This window comes from Hydra vulgaris, chromosome 02 (assembly GCF_038396675.1).
Source record: "Hydra vulgaris chromosome 02, alternate assembly HydraT2T_AEP".
In the NCBI taxonomy this organism is placed as follows: Eukaryota; Metazoa; Cnidaria; class Hydrozoa; order Anthoathecata; family Hydridae; genus Hydra; species Hydra vulgaris.
In genome coordinates, this window is record NC_088921.1 from 1,895,314 (window position 1) to 1,917,634 (window position 22,321).

General features: G+C 29.2%; 1 protein-coding gene across 2 annotated transcripts in view; it reads right to left on the bottom strand.

Annotated features, from left to right (window-relative positions):
- Positions 1–22,321, bottom strand: part of LOC136076638 (NACHT, LRR and PYD domains-containing protein 5-like) — an 81,853-nt gene that overhangs the window by 21,291 nt on the left and 38,241 nt on the right. For both annotated transcript variants that reach the window (XM_065789937.1, XM_065789938.1), the window contains exon 6: positions 11,966–13,306. In XM_065789937.1, the coding sequence (XP_065646009.1) occupies positions 11,966–13,306 (1,341 nt within the window). The remainder of the gene's footprint in view (positions 1–11,965; positions 13,307–22,321) is intronic.

Consider the following 22,321-nt stretch of genomic DNA (forward strand, 5'->3'; position numbering starts at 1 on the left):
ATTCTATTTATAAAACATTTTGCTTATACTTTTCTTTTGGACTGTTTTTCAAAGTTTTATTGGACTGCTTTTCAACATACGCTGCTGTGGTTTTTGCAACTGTTTCATTACTAGTCTTGGCTGCATCTTGCAGTGCTTCATAAATTTTTGGCATTTCAAATTGAAGAGTATTTATAGCGCTGATGTGGCTTTCCTATCTTGTCTCACTTAATGGTTTAACTGTTAAAGATTGACACTTTGATTGCAAAATTAACCATCATATTGTTAAAGCAGAAAAAAAAAGTAAACTTGATCAATTATATTAGAAAACATAGAAATATTAGGTGAACATCTCTTAGAATCAACAACTACCAGATTTAATGTGTGTCTGCAGCATGGAATATAAACCGCTCAGCTGTTTTTTTTAAGAATAAAAGCTTGCTCACCATTTCTTACGCATTTGCACAATTGTCATAGCTCTGACCTCTTATGTTTTTGTAATTGAATTGCGTGGGAGAAATTATGTACGGAGGTTTTGACTGACGTAGTTTCCTTAAGAAAATATATATATAGTATAAGTGGTTTTTTTATGAGCATATTTGAGGTGATTTGTAATGTATAAATTGAACGCAAAATTATTGTAAAGTTTTTTAAATGAGTAAAAAGTAAGATTTTAAAATTGTAATGTTGTGCTGCCTGCAAGAAAATTACAGTTTTCCACTGACAAGCTATTTTTTACCAGGGAGTCAAATATCTCATTTAAAAAGTCATGTCCTGTCGAACCTTCAATTAAGTAAAATCCAAGAAAACTTTAACTAATATGAATTTCAATCTTATCCTCTACATCAACCTTATCAAACCATTATTGACATTTGCTCCTGGTGACTGATGTCTGGTGTAAAATTAACAACAATTGATAAATACACAGACTTTTGGACATTTGAGCAAATTTCAAATTTAATGGATATGCCAAGCAAGTCAATGAGTTCATTCTGAATAACTTTTGCCAAATAGTGCACAGAATTGGTTTTTATTTTTGCTCTCAACAAATATTTTTCCATAACTGGATCAAATTCAGCAAAAAATTCTAAAATTTTAAGAAAGTTTCTAATATTATCTTGATAGACTTTTTCACAAGAGCCTCTGAATGGCAGATTTTGATTTGCCATCATAATTGTTAGGGAAATTATTCTTCTAATTACATTGTCCCAATGTTCTACTTTTAATAAGTTTCTATCCAAAATTTTATCAATTAAAGTGATTTTTTGTAATCTATATTTTAAATCCATCCACTTGCTGTAGCAGTCAAAATAATCAAGGCTTTTTTTGTGTCTTTTAAAAATTATATGGAAATATGGCACCAATCATTACCACCATTATGAGCCAAAATAATAGGATTTAAAAAAAAAAGTTTACAACAAAAACAAAAAACTTTGTTAGCTTTTTTTGAATAAACTAACCACGTTCTATGATTTTTTTCACCATTATCCATGATGCAGTTAAAAAAATGATTTGAAAAACTCAAATTATCAAAAATTCTTGGATAGTTATTAGAATCGTCTTTGAAACTGTTAGGACCTATTATAACAGCATCTTGTATGAAATCATTGGTTAAATTTTCCTTCCAATCGCTAATATCGTCAAAGCATTCGAGGTAGCACCAGTTTCAGTCAATCTTTCAATTGTTTGAATAGTTTCAATTGAATTAGTAGAGTCAGTTTGCTTTCATTTCCAGAATCAACCAGATCTTGAACTATTGGACATTTTTATCATGATGAGTTTTTGATAGAAATTTTTCTAAGATGTTTGATTTGATTTCAATTGTTCCTCTTTTCGTAGGCATTTTTGTTTAAACTCACAAACCTGAAGGTTTTCTTTTCTCCATTATTTTTTTTAAAAAGAAATCAATAAATATTAAAAAAATTTATAGCAATAATTAGATAACTTTATATCAAAATAAAAAAATAATTGAGATTCTCAAATAAGTAGGCCTTCTCAGGAGTAGCGTGCGGTCGCATGCCTTAAATTACCACGCATATATTTTTTTGTTGATATCTTTGCCTCAATTTTTTGCATATATTAAAAATAGTGTATTTTAAAAACGCGCTGAAAAAAACAAACTTATTTGTCATATTATTTTATTTTTCTTACTAATAATATATTATTATAGTTATTAATGAGAAAATAAAAACATAAATATAATATATATATGGGCAATTTCATTTTTAACTTATGTCAAATGCGCAACAACTTTACCAAATACTTGCTTATTTAAACTTTAAATTAAACATTTAGCTATTTTATATAAAAGCTGTTAGTCTAATGAATAAAATAAGATAAAAAGTTTTGAGTTTGTCCAAAAGAGCTTGGAAGCGGTTTGTTTTAGACACTTTCACAAGATGTTGCGAATTCTATACCAATTTAAAAAATATATAAAAATCTATCAGAGTTAACCGGCTAAGGAAAATAAATTTGTATATTTTACTTACATTACATCACTTACATTATCGAGCGATTATTATGCGATTATTATCGTGAATTTTTTAATCTATAATTAAGAGTTAGAGTTACATAAGAAAAGAATTGCAAAAGTATTGAACTTATTTGTTAAAAATTGTTAAAAACAATTTAAAAAAATAATTAACAAAGGAAATTTTTAAAAACTAGTGGCACTCTTCCTCAGTGATTTTTCATAACATTCATCAAAGTTATCAAATCCATAACAGTTTTTCTGCCAGACAAAGAGCAACTTCAAAAAATTATTTTAGTATTACAACTTTATTATTACTTAATTATGTGATTGGTTTGTTGAAGTATTTACTTACACTTCTTACGTTTATGCGTATTGCTTTATTTTCATAAGGTTAAATTTTTAAAATGCTGCAAAGTACACTTAAATCTTTTAAAATATTTGTGACGTAAAAATTGCTATCACAGTTTAGAAGAGGGGTATATGTGATTGTTTAAAGGAGGGAAAGGGTTTAGAATTGACAAATATAGTGTGAAGTGTTTATGGATGAACTGAAAAGTTCAGAAAGATGAGGTGAAATCCTTGTGAAAGCAGTTTTTGATGATAAAGACCAGCCACTAGGTCTTGAGTTGTATACTTCACCAGTCTACTAGTTAATTTTTGATATTCTAGGTCATAGTTTGAAAAATGCCTATGGATGAACCTCCCGTAGAATTTTTGGACACAATGAATTCCATAATTTTAAAAATCTTTTAAAGTTGCTTACAATTCATCAGAACTCACAGCAAAATCGTAAATCTATTAAGCATAGTTTAAAAATCTTATTTCTCAAAACAAGAAATATATTTTTTGTTTTAAAATTTATTCAAGATAATGTAGAATGTGTGATAAGCTTAAGGAAGCTTCAGAAGCTACTTCAAATAAAGAGTTCTTTAAAAAAACATTAAAAAACAAGAGTGGATTAAAAGAGCTTGCTACGGTGACTCTTTTTTTCTACAGCAACTCTTCTCGCTTTCTTGTTATCGAATAGATATAACAACTTGAATTTTGATCCGAAACCTAACTGCAGACTCTGAACCTTAAAACTACATTTAAAAATTATTTTTTTACATATTTTCTTGAGATATTTGTCTTAAGCTAAAAATTATATGAATATAAATATTTATTGTACATTTGCAGCGCTTAAACGGTGAAGTCTGAGGCAAATTTGATTAAGAAAAATAAGATCTGTGGTAATGACAGATCCAGCATTTTATGGTGTTTGAGATAGCTAACATGGAGTAAAATCGAAGCATTTGTATGTTTATGTCAAGAAATAATGCTATTTAAAAAGTTGCAATGAATGGAGGCTGGGAACAAATAAGCACTAAAATTTTATCCCCCTGCCCCAAACGCGAGAGCAAGAAGTTGATGAAATAATTTTTTTACTATTCATAACGAAATTTATATTCATTGATAAAATTTCAGTATTGTTTTACAATCTCTAAGTGTTCAAAAATTATGAGCAAATAAAATTTGTAACTCCCTCAAACTGAGGAGGTTTATACTTTATATGGTCACAATTTATAAACGCTGGGAGATAATGAGCTGGATCATTCACAGATCTGTAGTTCGATGCCTAATCTAGGCTTTTTTCAATATGAAGCAAGCACAAACTTTTAAGTTAAATGCCCTTCTGCGGTGATGTGACCACTAGATCTTCGATCACCTAAAATAACCACAGAAAAATGTGCATATATATTATTGAATTACATTGATTTGTTTGGGTCAAGTTTAGTTTACAACAAAAGATCGAAAGTCCTTTACCCAATCTTATAAGAAAACTATTTTAGATTTGGATTTGCTTGATCCAAGGCTCCAGTAGCAGTGTTTAAATATAAACATCATTTGATACCAAAATGAAGTAAAAAGTTTCAAAGATCAACAAAAAATCACTTTACAATAGCCAAACTGTTAATTTATTTCTCGTAATCAGTGAAAGATAAGTACAACATATTTCTTAAATTAATAAACATAGTGTTTTTTTTTTGTGCAGGATTTTGGAACACATAAAGAAAATATCGTTGAACAATTCAACTAAAATGCTACTGGTAACGTGTAACCCAGTACAACCTGCCTCATGTCCTACTGCCTTGTAGGATACACTTTTTTAGGCAAAGGCTAGGAGAAGCCAACTCTGACATAAAACACCTCATGCCTTGGGGCTCATGATTAAGTTAAGGCTAGAGATGGTGTCTTGATAAAAACACTCATCTTGGGCAGATGTTAAATGCATCCGACTACTATCTTGTAGGCAAAGTTTACTAGGCAAAGACTTAAGGGGTAAACAGATTCTATCTGTTAACCAGCCTCGTACCCCTTCTTCATCAATGGCTGGCGCAGATGTAATTTTAATACATTGTTTCCAGTTTAGGATGTTGAATGCTGGATCTTCTTGACTCAATGCATGGGTTTTGCTTGTGTCTCCGTTTTTATGACTAGGCAACTCATTCTATTACCTCCTAATGAGGACATAGCTCTAAAACACAGTTTTATGATTTTTCTGAGGCCGGCTGGTAGTCAGGTTTCCCTAACTCTGAGGTAGGTCTCAGAGAAACTGATTCCATTGCCAGCTAAAAAATATCGAAGTATCAACAGTGGCATGTTGAGCATAAATGGTATATTTGTTTGTATTTTTGGTGTGCATTGTCAAGGCCACATTTGGAACCCTTTGTTTCAGCTTAGGGTTTTTTATCAGTAATGAGGCAATTGCTTGGGCTATTAAACAGCGTACTGAGTACAGTCAATGCTTCAAGTCAAGTTCTTTAACAAATTTAAAAATGAATAAAGTACCAAAAACTATAAAACACAAAAAACATCGTCATAACCAAGTTCTCTAAAACTAATATTCTCATTCACTAATATTCGTGGTCTTCGAAGTAACTTTTCTTCTGTTGAGTTTTATCTCTTGCAAAATTCACCAGACATACTTGCTCTTAGTGAGACTAATTTGAGTTCAGCTGTTTCATCTTGTGATCATAACGTTGATGGTTATCTTCCTTTAATTCGTAATGACTCCAATAGTCACAAGCTTGGCCCGGTCATTTACATTCGCAAGCATTCACCCATTTAATGGGTGAATGCTTGCGAATGTTAACCACTAAATGGCTTGGCTCTAGTTTCAGTGACTCTACTGGCGTTAAAGCCCTCAACTTTTGCCTTTTTCAATCCCTAACTCAAAGAGTCAACTTTCCAACTTGCTTTCCAGACAACCCCAATCATTTATCTTCTCTACTCGACTTATGCATTGTTTCTGATTCTAGTCAGTGCTCAGTTTCTCCACATTCACCCTTAGGTGCTTCTGATCACGGTTTGATCTCTCTAAAACTATTATCTCATTCTTCTTCATCATTTGAATCCCCCTATCATCGTACCTCTTATAACTACCTTAAAGCTGACTGGGGCTCTTTCTCTGATTTTCTTAGTGATGGCCCTTGGGTAGAAATCTTTTGTCTTCCTGCTGACAAATGTGCTTCTTAGATAACGTTGTGGATTCAGGCTGGCATGGAATCTTTTATTCCCTCTTGACAACCAAGGTCAAGCCTCACTCTTCTCGATGGTTTCCTCATATTGTGCTGCTGCTATTGCCAATTAAAACTATTACTTCTGTATCTAACAGCAAAACAATTCTTTAGAAAACAGACATCTGTTTATTACTGCTAGAAACCATTGTGAAAAAGGTTTTGTCTAACACCAAGCCCGCTATTCTCAGTCACAAAATCTTGTATTTCATCTCAAAAATTAGGTTCTCGTGACTTCTGTAGAATCTTAAACAGTATCAATAATAAGGGCAAATCTATTATTCTAATTCTCTTTTATTGTTCAGACTTTGTCACCTCACCTAAAGATAAAGCTGAATTGTTTGCTAAGAACTTTTCATCAATATCATCTCTTGATTCCACTAGTTGCGTTCTAGCTGATTTTGCCGTCAAACAGGTTGATCCATTGATTGACATTCGTATCACTCCAGCTTTAGTATCTAAAGTGATTTCCTGCATATACTGCTTTACAGCTTGTGATCCATACAACATACCTGTTATAGTCTTGCAGAAGTGTTCCCCATAGCTGTCGTCTATACTTTTAAAACTTTTTAATAAGTGCTTATCAGAGTCTTGTTTTCCAGCCTGCCGGAAAGCGGCATCTGTTATCCTATTTAATCGCATCTGTTATCCTATTTAATTGCATCTGCTATAAATATTTTAATCAAAAGGATAATATGCGTAAAAGTTAGTATAAAATGTTTTTCAGAATTTTTTTAAATTAATATTGTTTAAGATGGAATAAAGGTATTTTAGGATATAATTTTTTGGACTCATTCAAAATGCATACAAGGCTCCTGTTCCATTCACAGACGCACTGTTTCTAGTAGAGTAGGAATGTAATAGTCTACTTTCTGTGAACAAGTTTGTGATAGGAGATGGTAAGTTTTTATTTAATGAGTCAAAAACAAAGAAAATTAGCATACTTTACTAACGCTGGAAATGTTGGAATGAAAAGTTTTTTGAAGGACTTCGATGTATCAGATTTAATTGGTTGGAAGTTTATTATTCTAATGGATTGACTCTGAGACTATAGCAACTTCTTAATGCGATAGTTTCCAACTTGACCCTAAACTTGACAATAATATCTAAGATGAAATGAGAATAATGCATAGTAAATATTCTTAAGTGTAACTTTATTGACATAATGACAAATTATTATTAATACACCAAGATATTTAACAACTTTTGAAGGATATAGCCGCTTATTATTAATTTTGATTTTATTTTCAACTTTACAGAAATAGTTTTTCTCGGAGAAAATTAGTTCAGTTTTTTCGGTGTTGAGACATAATAGTTTAGCATTTAACCAGTGAACTATACCTTTTAGATCCGAATTTACATTTTTACATAAATAACGATATGATTTGTTGATGTGCAAAAGATTTGTATTATCAGCTGAACTGAGGAGAAGTGAACAGAGTTGATTAAGTTGTTAACGTAGATTAAAAAAAAAGAGGACCTAGAACAGAACCATGAGGAACACCACACAAAACTGATTTAATACTAGAATTGAAATCATTAATACTTACAAATTGTTTTTGATCAAAAAGATAAGATCAAAACCAGTCATGTACAATACCGCGAATTCCATAATGTTTTAATTTAGAAATCAAAATATTATGGTCAACGGTATAGAAAGCTTTTTGTAAATTGGAAAAAAAAAACCCAAACGAAATATCAACCAGTATCAAGAGCTTTCCTAATTTTTTCTGTTATACTTATTAATGCATGGCAAGTAGAATACTTTGATCGAAAACCAAATAGAAAATCATTTAACCAATTGAATGAGTTTAGAAAAGAGTACACTCTAGAATACGTAAGTTTCTTAAGAAACTTAATAATGTTAGATAAAAGAGACGTCTGTAGTTAGTGCATGAAAGTTTAGAGCCATTTTTAAGTATTGGAATAACGTGAGATAATTTCAAAATATTAGGAAATGTTCCATTTATAAATGTGGCATTGAATAGTTTAGAAAGAATATTTGAAATTCATAGTTAAAATCTATAAGAATATTTATGGGAATGCTGTTTGGACATAATAAAAAAGGGTTAAAATAATTAAATTGAATTAAAAAAAAGGAAAAAAGGGGATCCTATATTCAGGATAGCCATTTTTAGTATTTATGAGTAAAAAATTAAAATCCTTCATAAATAATTTTTAATTATCCTATTTTTATTTACGCACATTAGGACCACATTTGATGTATTTATATACAATCATGCGTATGTTGTTACATTATTCTTGTTAACTTTAAAAAATTATAAAAAACAATGCTAGTCACTATTGCTTTAGTGGTTTATTAAATTTTATTAAATTAAAACAGTGTTGAATTATATGTATTATATATAAAAAAGTTGTATTGTTATTTTGTTCTTGTTAACATTAGCAAATTAAAAAGAACATCAAAAAATTAATATAAACAAAACAGTATTGATTTAATAAAATAACATTTTTTGAACAATAATTACATGATAACATGTCATTTATGTATCTAAATTAGAATAATTACAAAAATAAAGTACATCTAAGCTTCTTGCTTAGATGTACTTTATTTTTGAATTTCTATAATTTAGATACATAAATGACAAAGTTTTTTTATATATTGATGCACTATAAGAAAATATTATACCCTGAAGTGATATTTGAAATTTATTGTCTTCAAATTTATATAAATAGTTATAAACGCAATGCTACAGATGGTATAATCATGACATTTGCAACTCTAAAAATTTGGTGATAATCAATGAACTATTCAAGCAAATGCTACTTTAGCATTGTTAATCATATAAAAACATCACTCTGACAAAAAAGGTGCTTCATTCATTTATTCAGATATTCCTTCATCTGATACCCTAGGACTACACAGCCTTGAACTACCTATTCTTCTCCCCCTAAGAAGGATCAGCCATCTTCAAGAGAAAGCAGCAAGTCTAACAGCAAAGGGGATATTGGAGGTACAAGCTATAGTTTAAAAGGTGAGGTTGAGTAGTAGAGGCCATAATTGCCTAGTTAAAAAGACAATGATTTAATGAGAGACCATGGTTTTATAAAGTCATAGATGAACTTTTGATATCAAAGCTTAAACAGTGGAATTTGTTAAACAAAAACAAATCACAATTCAGAGAAAACACATCAAAAATTTTACAACCGATTCAGTCAGAAAGCCCATTGCTTCTGTAACGTTGTGGTTGATTTTTTCAAAGCTAAGGGTATCACATACCAAGTAAATAGCAACTATTTATTGACAATTCATAAAGTAAATAAATAATAAAGGATAAAATTCAAAGAAATAAACAGAGATTTTTAGATCAGACAAGTCTTGACTAGGGTCTAGACAGACTCAAAGCCATGTTGCTTCACAATGAAAACAACTGGTCAACCATTCTGCTGGCTCCTTCTGTGCATCTCAGGGAGGACAAGACTAGTGCCAAGATGTCGATGAATACCTTTATGTATGATGACTAAAGGTCATCAAAAACTTGAAAATGGCATTATTCTACTAGACCTTCAAGGCTTTCAAACTAATTCTCAATATCTTTCGCCTCACTACGAAAACGTAATAACTGACTACAACAAAGTGAGTTCTCTGTGGGAGAGAACAATGCGGAAGCTACTGCTAGAACTCCAGAAAACACTCTCAATACTGAAAATCAATGCACATATTCAGAAAAATCTTTTCCAGAACCTGTCTGAGGATACGGTTAGAGCTTATACCTTAGCCAAACCACTGATAAAAAAGATCATAGAATCAAGATAATTTTAAGGCTGAAAACTCTGTGGAAAACAGTTTATCCCAGAAACTAAAGGCCAAGTTGTTTACAATGAAAACAACTGCCCTTCTGTTCTGATGGTTCATTCTACGCATCTCAAGGACAAGACTCTCGAGTGCCTTGATGTATAACAACTACAGAGGTCATCAAAGGTTTAAAATTGGCATCATTTTACTGGCCCTTCAAGCTTATTGTATAATTTTCCAATTTCCTTTGTCTCTGGGACAGTAAGAACACTACCACAGAAAAAGCTGGTTATGCCACTGAGTTCTTTGAGGGCAAGAGCATGGTTTAGTGGGAGCAGCTGATAACACCAAGAAAAAACTACCACCACTGCAACTCAGGTTTCATCAAAACCTTTTTCAGAAGATGAGGCTAAGCTACAAAGCTAATAACTTTGTTGAAACACAGATCAAGATTATAGAAAATGATGCCCTCAAAGTGCAATTGTATATATGATAATCACAATTATAGGTAAATACAAGATTTGACTCTAAAATGCAAAACTAGCAGACAAATGGTCTGAACTATCAAGAAAAAGCATAAAATCAAGTCCTTCAAGATGTATAAAGCCCTAGATCACAATGCTGAAGAAAATTTGTCAGCAAAAAGTTGTGCAGGAAAATTATTCAAATTATTGTGTAGAAAAAAAAAGAATAATCATAGATCATAAAACTTATGTGAAATTAAATTTCAAAACGATTCCAGGACATCATTTTTATATGGGAGTTTCCAGGAAAAAGGAAAAGACAAAATTTTAATATTTACATAAAACTAAAAAATTCTTAAAAATAATTACTGTTTGGCAAGCCAGATGTCAATGTGGATTGAAAACACAAAGTTTTATCACTTATTTCACAATAAAAAGTGAAATTTATTTTAGGTTACTAGCTCTGTAGCTTCGCCTCAGCAACTGAAAACGATTTTGATAAAACCTGAATTGCATTAAATTGGATTATTGCCAATGTGGAACACCCATGACAGTAATTATTTGCCTGACATAGCGTCTTGTCAATGCTCCAAACATATGTTAATAATAGTATCAATCTTATACCTAGAACGCACAATCCTGCAAATTGTCCTGAACTTCATCCAAATAGGCGATTATTAAAGCCAAATTACGTAAAAAGTTTAGGCAAGCAAAACTAAGTACTGATCACAAAGTATGGACCTCACCTTGTGCAAAACCTTATGACTCCAATTAGGATAAAAAAGTAAAAAGTTTTATTGTACAAAGGAAACTTTTTATTTATTCATTTATTTATTTTTGTTCTAGACTTAATAAGCATTCAATAAAAAAGGTAAAACATTTAGGTTGATGAAAAAAAGCAACTGGAATGACATTAGAAACCATCAGCAATCTGATTAAAAAGTACAAAATGTTTGAATTAGCATAGACAAGAAGCGACACTAAGCATACGTCAAAGAAAGTAAAAGTGTTTTTTATCCAGAAGCAGACTAAGTTACTTAAATAGCCGGCTCAAAGCCTAGATTTTATTGCAATTGAACATCAATGTGCCATTCTGGATCAAAAAAGTGACAATTTCAAAAGCAAAAGGAAGAGCTAATGTTCATACTCCTAGAAGCTTGGACTCAAATCAGTTCAGATACGACAAAGAAATTAGTTGAATCAATGCAAAATTGACTTACTGAAGTCTTAAAAGCTAAAGATAGTCTAACTCGATATTAAAAAGTCAAAAAATTTAATTACTTGAAGAAATGTTTTATACTCAAAATTTGTTTTGATACTTATTTAAAGTTAAAAAAATGCATAGTTTGTTTGAATTTGTATTATAATTCTTTTAAGTTATTGAATTCGTGATTAGATTTGCATTTATAGCAATCATAAATTTTTTATATTAACTTATTTTTCTTCTGAAATTTCTTGTCAAATTTTGATTTTTTTTTTTTTTAATAAATTTCATTCAGGTAATTATATCTCCTACTGTATAAGATGTGTGACACAGATGAATTTACTTATATTGTTAAACATATTAAATACAACAGAATAGAGTCTATTATTTAGCAAAGAAAAGAAAAAACAGCTTTAAAAAAAACTTAATGTTTATAAACTTTTGATTTTAATAAACTTTTACTTTCGATAAATAGATAAACTTTATCTAAAATGACTTATAATAATGGAAAACAAAGTAATAAGGACTTACCAAAAATAAAAAACAAAGATAAAGATTCTTCGCAAGTTTCTTTTAAAGGTTTCAGGCTAACAAGAAACTTTAATAAACCACTTTGATTTTTATTTGCTAAACCACAAATCATTGATAAACAACCCCTCAGATTTATTATCTCTTCACTACTCAAACAATTATATGCATATACAGATGCACAAAACTCCATTATAGTCAAATGTGCAAATTGATAAAAATAACCTAGATTTGTTTCAATCCTTTCAATAAATCCAAAAAAATTTTCTTCATTTTTATCAAAGTCAATGATAAAAGTTTGAATATCTTCTTTGGAAAAAATTACCCTATTTTCAATTAACAATTGATATGCAATTTTACAAATGTTTAAAATATATACTTTATTGGAATTGTTTTCCATCAATTGATAAATCAATTTATTGCTTTTGATGACGTGTTTTTGCAAAAAGTATAAAAAAATATTTGCATACAAATCTGTCATTGTTAAAAAAGTACTTTTGCATAAACTTTTTGAATTACTAATAATCTTACACATGGAAGATAAATAAAATGGAACAGATGACATGGACTTTGCAATTGCAGATTCCTTTAAAGTTGCTTTCACAACATCTTTTTTTTCCTCTAAAACATTATTTTCTATATAATTATTTATTCCGCTTTCATTAAATCCCATAATTTGAATGTTTATCTTATCACTATGCTCTGTAGATATACTTTGGTACTTATCAATTGCATAAACTCTACCAGCAACTACATATTTATATTTTTGAATTTCAGTTAAAGCATTAACAATTGGATAGCTACAACTCGAACTTGGATTTATTAATTCATTTAAATATTTAAACTCATCTAATCCATCAATTATAAACAGTGCAGGATGAATATTAATATTAAAATCATTTATAATATCTTCGTAGAAATAGTTTACTAATTCGTTAATGTTACCGATATTTTGACATAGATTAAGCCTCCTGCATTCCAAATAAAACACAAGTTTAACATTTTTCCAAATTAGGCCATTTGACCAATCAAGCAAACATTTTCTAAGCAACCATGTTTTCCCGATACCAGCTATTCCAGATATTAATGTTACAGATCTTTCTTTCATAAATATTTCACTGTATGGAATTGGTGTATATCGCAATTGCATTTCAAGAAATTCTTTTCGTTCAACACTAAATGCAGCATCTGTTTGAGTATTAACTGCATCAACGATACATAGATCAACAAATTTATGCATTAAATCAACATTTGCAGGAAATTTTAACGGTGGTTGAACTTCACTTATTTTCCCATAATTTATAAGATAGAAACTTTTGAGTGCTGTGCAATTCTCTGATATATCTAAATACAATAACTCATCAACATAATCATCAAATCATCATCATCATCATCATTGTCGTCATTATCATCATCATCATCATCATCATCATCATCATCATCATCATCATCATCATCATCATCATCATCATCATCATCATCATCATCATCATCATCATCATCATCATCATCATCATCATCATCAACTTTAACACTACCATCATCATCATCATCATCATCATCATCATCATCATCATCATCATCATCATCATCATCATCATCATCATCATCATCATCATCATCATCATCATCATCATCATCATCATCATCATCATCATCATCATCATCATCATCATCATCATCATCTTCATCATCGTCATCATCATCATCATCCTAATCATCATCATCATTATGAAATATAAAAGATTACAAGTCATTATCATGGTTCAATATGAAGACCTTTCAATATTTTAATTAACTGATTAAAGAAAAAGTATTCAAATATTTTGTACATATTTTTTATTGAAAATATATGCACCAGATAAATCTGCCAAAAAGTTGTTCTTTTATATAGACAGCCAAGTCTAGACAAAAATTAAATAAAAAAAAAAGTTTAAAAAAATTTGTTTTCTATTAAAAAAAACAGACTTAAATTTTAAATATTTCATTATATGTCTGAAAAACTGGAGATTTGGTAATACCTAACCATATATCATTTTGAGTGCATTTTATTATATTTAATTTGGTTAGAGTTTAGCAATTACCAAGTTTTCTAATTACTGTTTTACTTATTTTTTTAGGATTTATGAACAAGAATGTGATGATGAAGAAGAATGTTATTATCCTTACTAATGCCTTTATATTGCTTTATATTAAATTCTTAACTAGATGACATAGCACGAAAGACAAGTAGACCATACCATTAAGCTGAGCACGAAAAACAAGTAGACCATACCATTAAGCTGAGTTGAGCGGTATGGTCTTTCATTGTCAACTGATTATTCATGCTATATCATCTAGTTAAAAAACTATTATGAAAAAATTAATTCAGTTTTCCATTTTTTTTCACTGCACAGAAGACTTCTAGCTAAATTGACTGTTGTAGTACTACCATCTAGATCTGATAAAGCTACAAAATCCCACTTAATCCTGTTAGAAAATTTTTCTTCCATACTATGAAGAACTAAGGGCTGTTTCAGACTCTGCCAATGAATAAACTTTAGCAAGCACTATCACAAAAAATCCTGTTGTAAAAAGTTACCTTCTGAATTCTCTGTAAAAAAATCTGTGTGTGGGTATTTTCAAGCTTAAGAATAAACATAAAGAATATTGTGATTTTTAAATAGATTCTGTAATAACTTTTTATAATTATTTAAATACTAATAACTTATACCCATTTTAATAATTAATTATTAATTAAATAGTTAAAAAATAATTAAATAGTATTTAATTAATAATTAATTAGTAATTTTAATAGATTCTGTAAACTCAATCATATGATTTTGTAATGTCAATTGTACTCCTAAAAGTTACAGAGTTTATTAAGTTTTAAACTTTTTCCAATAAGGGTAAATTCATGTCGCTTGATCAACATATACATCATAGGGCGAACCCTATGTTACATGCTCAAGAACAAGATTTTTTGTAGTTTGTAATTTAAAGATGATAAACGTTCATAATAAGGTAAATTCCACAAACTAATGCACGCTTTTATAATTATTTAAATACTAATAACTTATACCCATTCTCAAAATTCTCAAAATGGCCTGTGTCAAGGAACAAATCTCAAAAAACCAAATCTATTTTTTTAATAATTCATTATACTGGCCTAAATAAAAGCAATTTTTATAAAAAATTTATTTTAACCACTGCATATTATTAGTATATTATAAATATAACTTAATCACAATTAATACAAATTGGTAATTTATGGGTCAACCATAAATTACACAATTCAATTTTTAACTTTTACCACCACTTCCCTTGTCACAACATTATAACTCCTTAGTAACAAGTCCCAATCAAGTGAATAAAAAAAACAACAACTAACCCATCTCCTTCCTCCCAGAGTGTTATGTAATTTATAGACAACCCCTTAACCACTATACATTATAAGGAGAAAGTGGTCTAAACAGTTTTCATGTCATTGACACAATTAAAAATCGAACCGACAACAAAAACTGAATTAGTATAATAGGAAAAATATTTTGAGGTTTAAAATATGAAATTTTTTTTTTTTTTATAAATTCATTTTTAGTGGATTTCAAATATTTTACAATTTGTTATAATTTATTGTTTACTAAAAATTTTATATTGAAATGACATATATTAAACTGAATTATATCTTAAATAAGAATAACAAACGCAGACACAGGTCAGGTCAGGTTCAGGATCATCATGATCACACTGCTACTGGTACCATGTAACCAAGTACTACCTGTCCCATGTCCTGCTGTCTTTTAGGGTTTATTTATTAAAGCAAAGATTAAGAGAAATATACTCTAACTTAAAAATTTCCCTGTCTTGGAGCAAAAACTAGAGATAGTGTCTCAATAAAAATACTCATTCTGGGCAGGTGTTAACTGCATCCAGCTAATATTTCCCTGCCTTGGGGCTTTTGGTTGAGTAAAGGCTAGAGATGGTCTCAATAAAAATACTTATAAGGTGCAGATCAAGCTACTTACCTGTATCCAGTTCCTGTCTTGTTGAAGGCCTACTGGGCAAAGACTTTAAGGGTAACTAGAATGATTCAATCGATTAGATTTGAACCCCTTCTTTATCTATTAGGTTGGCTTGGATGTAAACATGTGTTACATTGTTTTCCCTCGTTGATAGTGACTCTTCCTGTATACTCTTAATGAAGATACAGCTCTAAAACTCAGTTTAATGGTTCTGAGGCTGGCTGGTTGTGAGGTTTTCTAAACTCTGTGATAGCTCTCAGAGAGGCTGATTCCATCTACAGCTGTAAAATATCAGAGTATTAACAGTGCCATGTTGTGCATGGATAGTGTCCCATGCACAACATGGCACTCGTTAATGCTTTTAGTGTGCATTAACGAGGCCACGTAAGGAGAGCTAAGTCATAACTTTGACTTAATTAGCAGGACTGACACAACTGCTCAACGCTCTTGCTCTATCTATGAATGAGTCAAGTTGCCTTTGTCTGTCTATTAATTTCTTACATCTAAAAGCAATCATCATAAAAAAACTACATCTAAAAGTTTTCTTAGTCTTTTTTCTTTATCCCTCTGCCAATATTGTTGTTATTGGTTACTTTAATGCTGATCACACTAAGTGGCATGGCAACTCTAACACCACTAATAACCTTGCTGGCACAATAGCCCATAACTTCTGCAATTCTTAATCTCTTACTCAGATAGTTAACTTCGTGACTCTTTTTCCAGAAAACCCTAATTACTTACCTTCACTCCTTGATTTCTATCTTTTCTCTAACCCTAGCTTGTGTTCAGTGCCCCCATTTTTAGTTTTCAAAACGACTCTACAATAATTTCTTATGTACCTAAGAAAAGTCATAATGTTATCAGCATTTAATAGTAGAATTCTTATTGACCAAAATGAAAAATCATACATTATTCTGGATTACAACAAATATATTGGTTGGAAAAGGAAAAATCCAATCAACTTTAAATTGAGATTTCTATAAAACTACAAATGCTTTTTATTTCTTTTATTTTTTTAATTAAACGTTACTTCCTTATCTATAATTGTGTTGATAAACTTTTGTTGACAAATAGTCTGAAAAAATGTTTGGAAACAAATTGAGATGCGTAAAAAAGTTGTTTTTGAGGTGCCTAAAAAGTTGTAAAAGGCGGATTTTCCACAACTTCCTCGTTAACAATTTTACTGAGAGAACAAAGGTAAATCTGTCAATGATTAACTTAAATAAATATTGGACGAAAAAAAGATCCAAATAAAAATTTGCATCTTTGTATGGCAAGCAATTTGTGGCTGTCGTATGCAGTCCTCTTATTTTGTCAATAAGAAGGCCTTGATTGCAGATCTCTAAATCAAAGAATCCCCCTAAAAAAGACTTATGAAAAAACACAAATGCCAATATCTTTTTGGGCCGATCTTGCTGCTTCTCACTATTCTAAAAAAGTTCTACAGTGTTGCAAGGATAATAATGTGAAAAATGTTCCTAAAGATGCAAATCATCCTAATCATTGTGAAGAGCATGAAGAGCGCAAGATTGTGCAAGATTAAAGATTTTTGAGCAATAGTTAAAGGAGTTGTTTGTAAGACAGGTGGAGTAACAAAATATAGAAAGGACTTAGAAAAAGTGGAATATTCCACCACTAAGGTGTAAAAAGAAAAAAATCTGCGAAATGATGGCATTAACCTGCTATAGAATTCGATCTCTTGCTAAACATCTAAACAGCCCATCAAGCCCCCTAAAATTAAGTAAAAACTCTAATTGATGTAAATACATTTAATGTTAACAAATTTGAAACAAAATCGCAAATGGAGGAAGTTTTTGTTTAACAGTGAAAAGTAAAAAAAAAAAAATTTTATGAAGAAAAATAAATCAAAAAACATTTTGGTAATAAAAGTAATGCGTAATATAGGCTTTAATATTGTATGTAGTAGTGTATGTATAATATTTTATGAAAAAAAAAGAAAACAAAAAAATTTTTATTAATTTTATACATTGTTTATGCCATGTATTTATGTATATAAAAAATGCTGAATGCATTTTTTTGTTTGCATTTTTCTCTGTCAATTTAGTTGTTGTTGCTTTTTCTATATCTTGATATTTACTTTTGTTTAACTCATCTATGTAATGTGTAATGTAGACTTTAATATTGTATGTAGTAGTGCGTATATACTTTTTTTTATTTAAGTTTGCCTTTATTTTGCTTTTTTATATTTTTCTGCGAATATTTTCTTCCCTCACTCTATCCTTCTGAACTTATGTGATTAAAATTTTTGTTTTCTCTTAAACTTTTTTCTCATTATCTTATCTCACCCGTTCATTCTTTCTTTTTTTTTCATTTTTCTGAGCCTTACTCCCTTTTATTTTTATTCTGATTCCAACTTTTTTAATACTAATGTTCCTATTACTTCTTTTTTTTTTACTTGTATTGTAGTTTATCATTTCCTTGTTTTAATATTTTTTAATCTTATTTGTTTACGTTATGAAGGTGTCACTCCATTGACTAGTTTTTAACTATATGAGTGACACCGAACCAATCTTTGTAAATTATAATTAAATTTGCAATTTTTGATTTTGAGGTTAAATAAATGGACAAAAAAAAGAAAAGAAAAAGTATAAATAATAACAACAATAAATATAATTTAGATATTAATAATAGCATGGTATATGTTCAAGAGTGTCTCAAGATTAAAATATTGGTAAACTTCAGCCAACATGCGATTAGATCTACATAGTTTCATTGCTAAGTCTTTACATTGGAATAAAAAGGAAAGATTTAAATCAATTTTTATACCTAGATAATTAATTGAGTTAACAGGTTAAATTTTTTTACTAAATTTTTTACTAAAGTTCAATCTATTGATTATTGTTTTATTTGATTTAAAGATAATGAGTTCAGTTTTATTAGATTTTAGAAAAAGTTTGTTGGAGCGAAGCCACTGAACTAGATTGGCAAGATCATGGTTTATGTGTTGGTTTATTTTTTTAACGGATTTATTAATTAGCATTAGATTAGTATCATCAGCAAAGTGATAAATAGTAGTAAACTTGATGGATGTATGAAGATCATTTATATAAAGAAGGAAAACCAGTGGTCCCAATACTAAACCCTGAGGAACAGCATTTGAACATTTTACAAGGGTAGATTTTGAGTCATTGATAGAAACAAATTAGTTCTTTTGTTTAAATATGTAGTAAACCATTTAAGGGGAATGCCTCTGATCACATAATATTCTAATTTTTTCAATAAAATTGAATGATCTACTGTATCAAACGCTTTCTGTAAATTGACAAATACACCACATGCAAAATATTTATCATTGATTGCTTTTCTAATCAATTCAGCAATTTCAATGAGAGTATGAGTTGTTGAGTGATTGGCACGAAATCCATACTGATGGGTGTAAAAGCACTTAAGTGTTAAGCATTTTTAAGAAAAGCATATAGCCTATTAACCATCACCTTCTCAAAGAGTTCAACTATATTAGAAAGCAGGGAGATGGGTCTGTAATTGGTGAAATCTAGTTGAGAGCCTTTTTCAATCATCGGAATGACTTTAGCAACTTTAAAAATATCTGGGAAAATACCACCTTTTTTGAGTTATTTATAACAGTACAGAGCGGTTTTGAAATAATGTAAAGGAATGTAAGTACGCTATTAGGACCAATACTTTCAGTTTTGAGCATGTTTGTAATGAGACCAGATATTTCATTTTCAGTTATAGGATTAATAAAAAAGGCATTTGGAATGTTATTCACTAAATACATGTTTAGGGGGTATGGCTTTACTAAGTAGTTTGTTATGTAAAGTGCTAAAAAAATTATCAAATAAATTAGATACAGCAGTGTGATTGGTGATAAAATTTTCGTATAATTTAAGTTTAAAAAATGTATTGTGAGTAGAAGGTCTAATATTAATGATTTCTTTTATTCCTTTCCAGGTGCTTTTAAAATTGTTCCGATTCTTATTAAAATATGTAATAAAGTATGTTTTTTTGCTAAATTTTAATAAACTGGAAATTTTGTTTCTATAAAATTTAAATTTTGCAAATAATTTGTTTTTCTTATAAAAATTGTTGATTTTATGAACTTTATATAAACTTTGTTTTGAAATGAAATAGATTTACGTATTCCATACATAATCCAAGGTTTTGATTTCAGTTTCAACTTGTTGGTTGGTTAGTATTGTGTAAGGAGCATGTTAGTCTAAGATTTCATCAAATGTTTTTAAAATGAAATTCATGGATTTATTAACATCATCATCTTTTTTTAATGGAGAGTTCCCAGTTGGTATCAGAAATTTCTTCAATAAATATACTTTTATTAAATTTTTTGAAGCATTTTCCGAAAGTTTTTACTTTTTTGGAGTGGTTAGGTTTGCCAGGAATGCAAAAAAATTGTGCCATGTGGTCTGAAATTGAAATTGTAAGCTTACCAAAGAATTAATCAGCTGAGTGAAAGTTCGTGAATATGTTATCAATGTTATTGATGTAGCTGTTATGTGTGATGGTAAAATTACAGAAGGACTTAGTGATTAAGATGTTAAAGATATGTAGAAACAAGGTTAGATTCACTGTGACTTAATGGATCCATATTAAAATCACCCATTAGAAAGACTTTTTTTTTCATTAATTAACTTTTCAAGTAGAGGAGTTAAGTGGGAAGAAGTTAATTCATGCAGCCAATTATTATATTTGATTTGCAAGGTTTTGGAATTTCAACAAAAAATGACTCTAAATATTTAGAAGAGTAAATCATAAGGTCAATGCGAACTTCATAGTTTAAGTTTGAGTGTAAGTGTAAAAGTGTACTTTTTTTAGTCTCAGTAGGACAATGATCAATATTAAACCTGTTTATGTATATATCAGTTATATTTGTATCGTTTATATATTAAGTAGATTCTGTAATACCTATTGCTAAGGGAAAATTATTAAGAGTGCTGATTAGACTATAGAGTTTGTCAATGTGGAATGGTAGAGAAGCGATATTAAGATGAATATATATTTCTGAATTGGGAAGCAAAGTTTTATTGAGATCAATAATGTCATAGCATCTGCAATTAACAGAACTGAGAAATTAATTTAGATTTTTGAACAATGTTGACTTGAGCTCCAAGTTGGAAATTGAGCTAAAGGCCATCTTAGATAAACAGCTATGGCAATACAAATCTGATGATTCATTCAAAAGAAGATTATAAGAGTGTGCATCAATATGGTTACATATTGCATGAACTCATGAGTTACAAAGACCACATTAGATTGCTCTTTGATTATCAGTTATTTTTTTATGAAATGTGTCGGAGAGAGATTTAAATGATCTTTAGAATCTTTAGGATCTTTAGAAAAAATATATATATGTTACAGTATCAACTACTTAATATTATATTAATATTAAAAATATTTATAAAAATTTATTAATAATATGCAATAAATAAAATAAATAGATATCAAAAAAGGACTGAAAATATATGTAATTAACTATAAATAAATAACTATAGATAAATAATATAATGCAAGAAAACAAATAATAATGTAATGACTGAAAAATAATAACTAATGAATTATTGTAATCATGATTCCAAATTAGATCGTAAAGAAAAAAGAAAAATTATAAAAAAAAAAAAACAATCTTGTAGCTCTACCAATGGTCTTTCTTCTTTCTTATCTTTTCTTTCTTTTCATTCTTCTATTTTCTTTTTTTTATTTCTTTAAATTTATGAAGTGTTCCATTTTTTTTTTTTCACTTTACTTTCGCACTTCTGTTTTCTTTTCTTTTTTTTTTTCTCTTTTATTTTATGAAGTGTTCTAATTTTTTTTTTAAATTTGAAGTTTTTTTTTATTTATATATATATTTTTCCTTTGTGAATGATCTTTTGTGCACTTGTTTGTTTCAAGTTGATTTATATGAACGTTGATGAATTATTTGTGCGTATAAAATAAATAATATTTTTGTAAATAGTTTTGTTTTTTTTATATTCTTTATCTTCACTTTTCTCTTATATATATTATATGTTATATATATGTATATATATATATATATATATATATATATATATATATATATATATATATATATATATATATATATATATATTATATATATATATATATACATATATATATATATATATATAGAACTCTTATATGTTGTCCAAATGTTTTTTCCATATTTTGTTGACAAAAATTAAAAATTAAAATGAAAGACCGGAATTTTTTTAATTAATTGATAGACTGCCTGCCCCAACCAAACCCTCAGTCAATGTAGCAGCACTCCTTGCGGGTCTGGCTAAAAGATAGTAGATGTAGCAGCACTCCCTTGCGGGTCAGGCTATTTGTCAGTTGATGTAGCAGCACTCCCTTGCGAGTC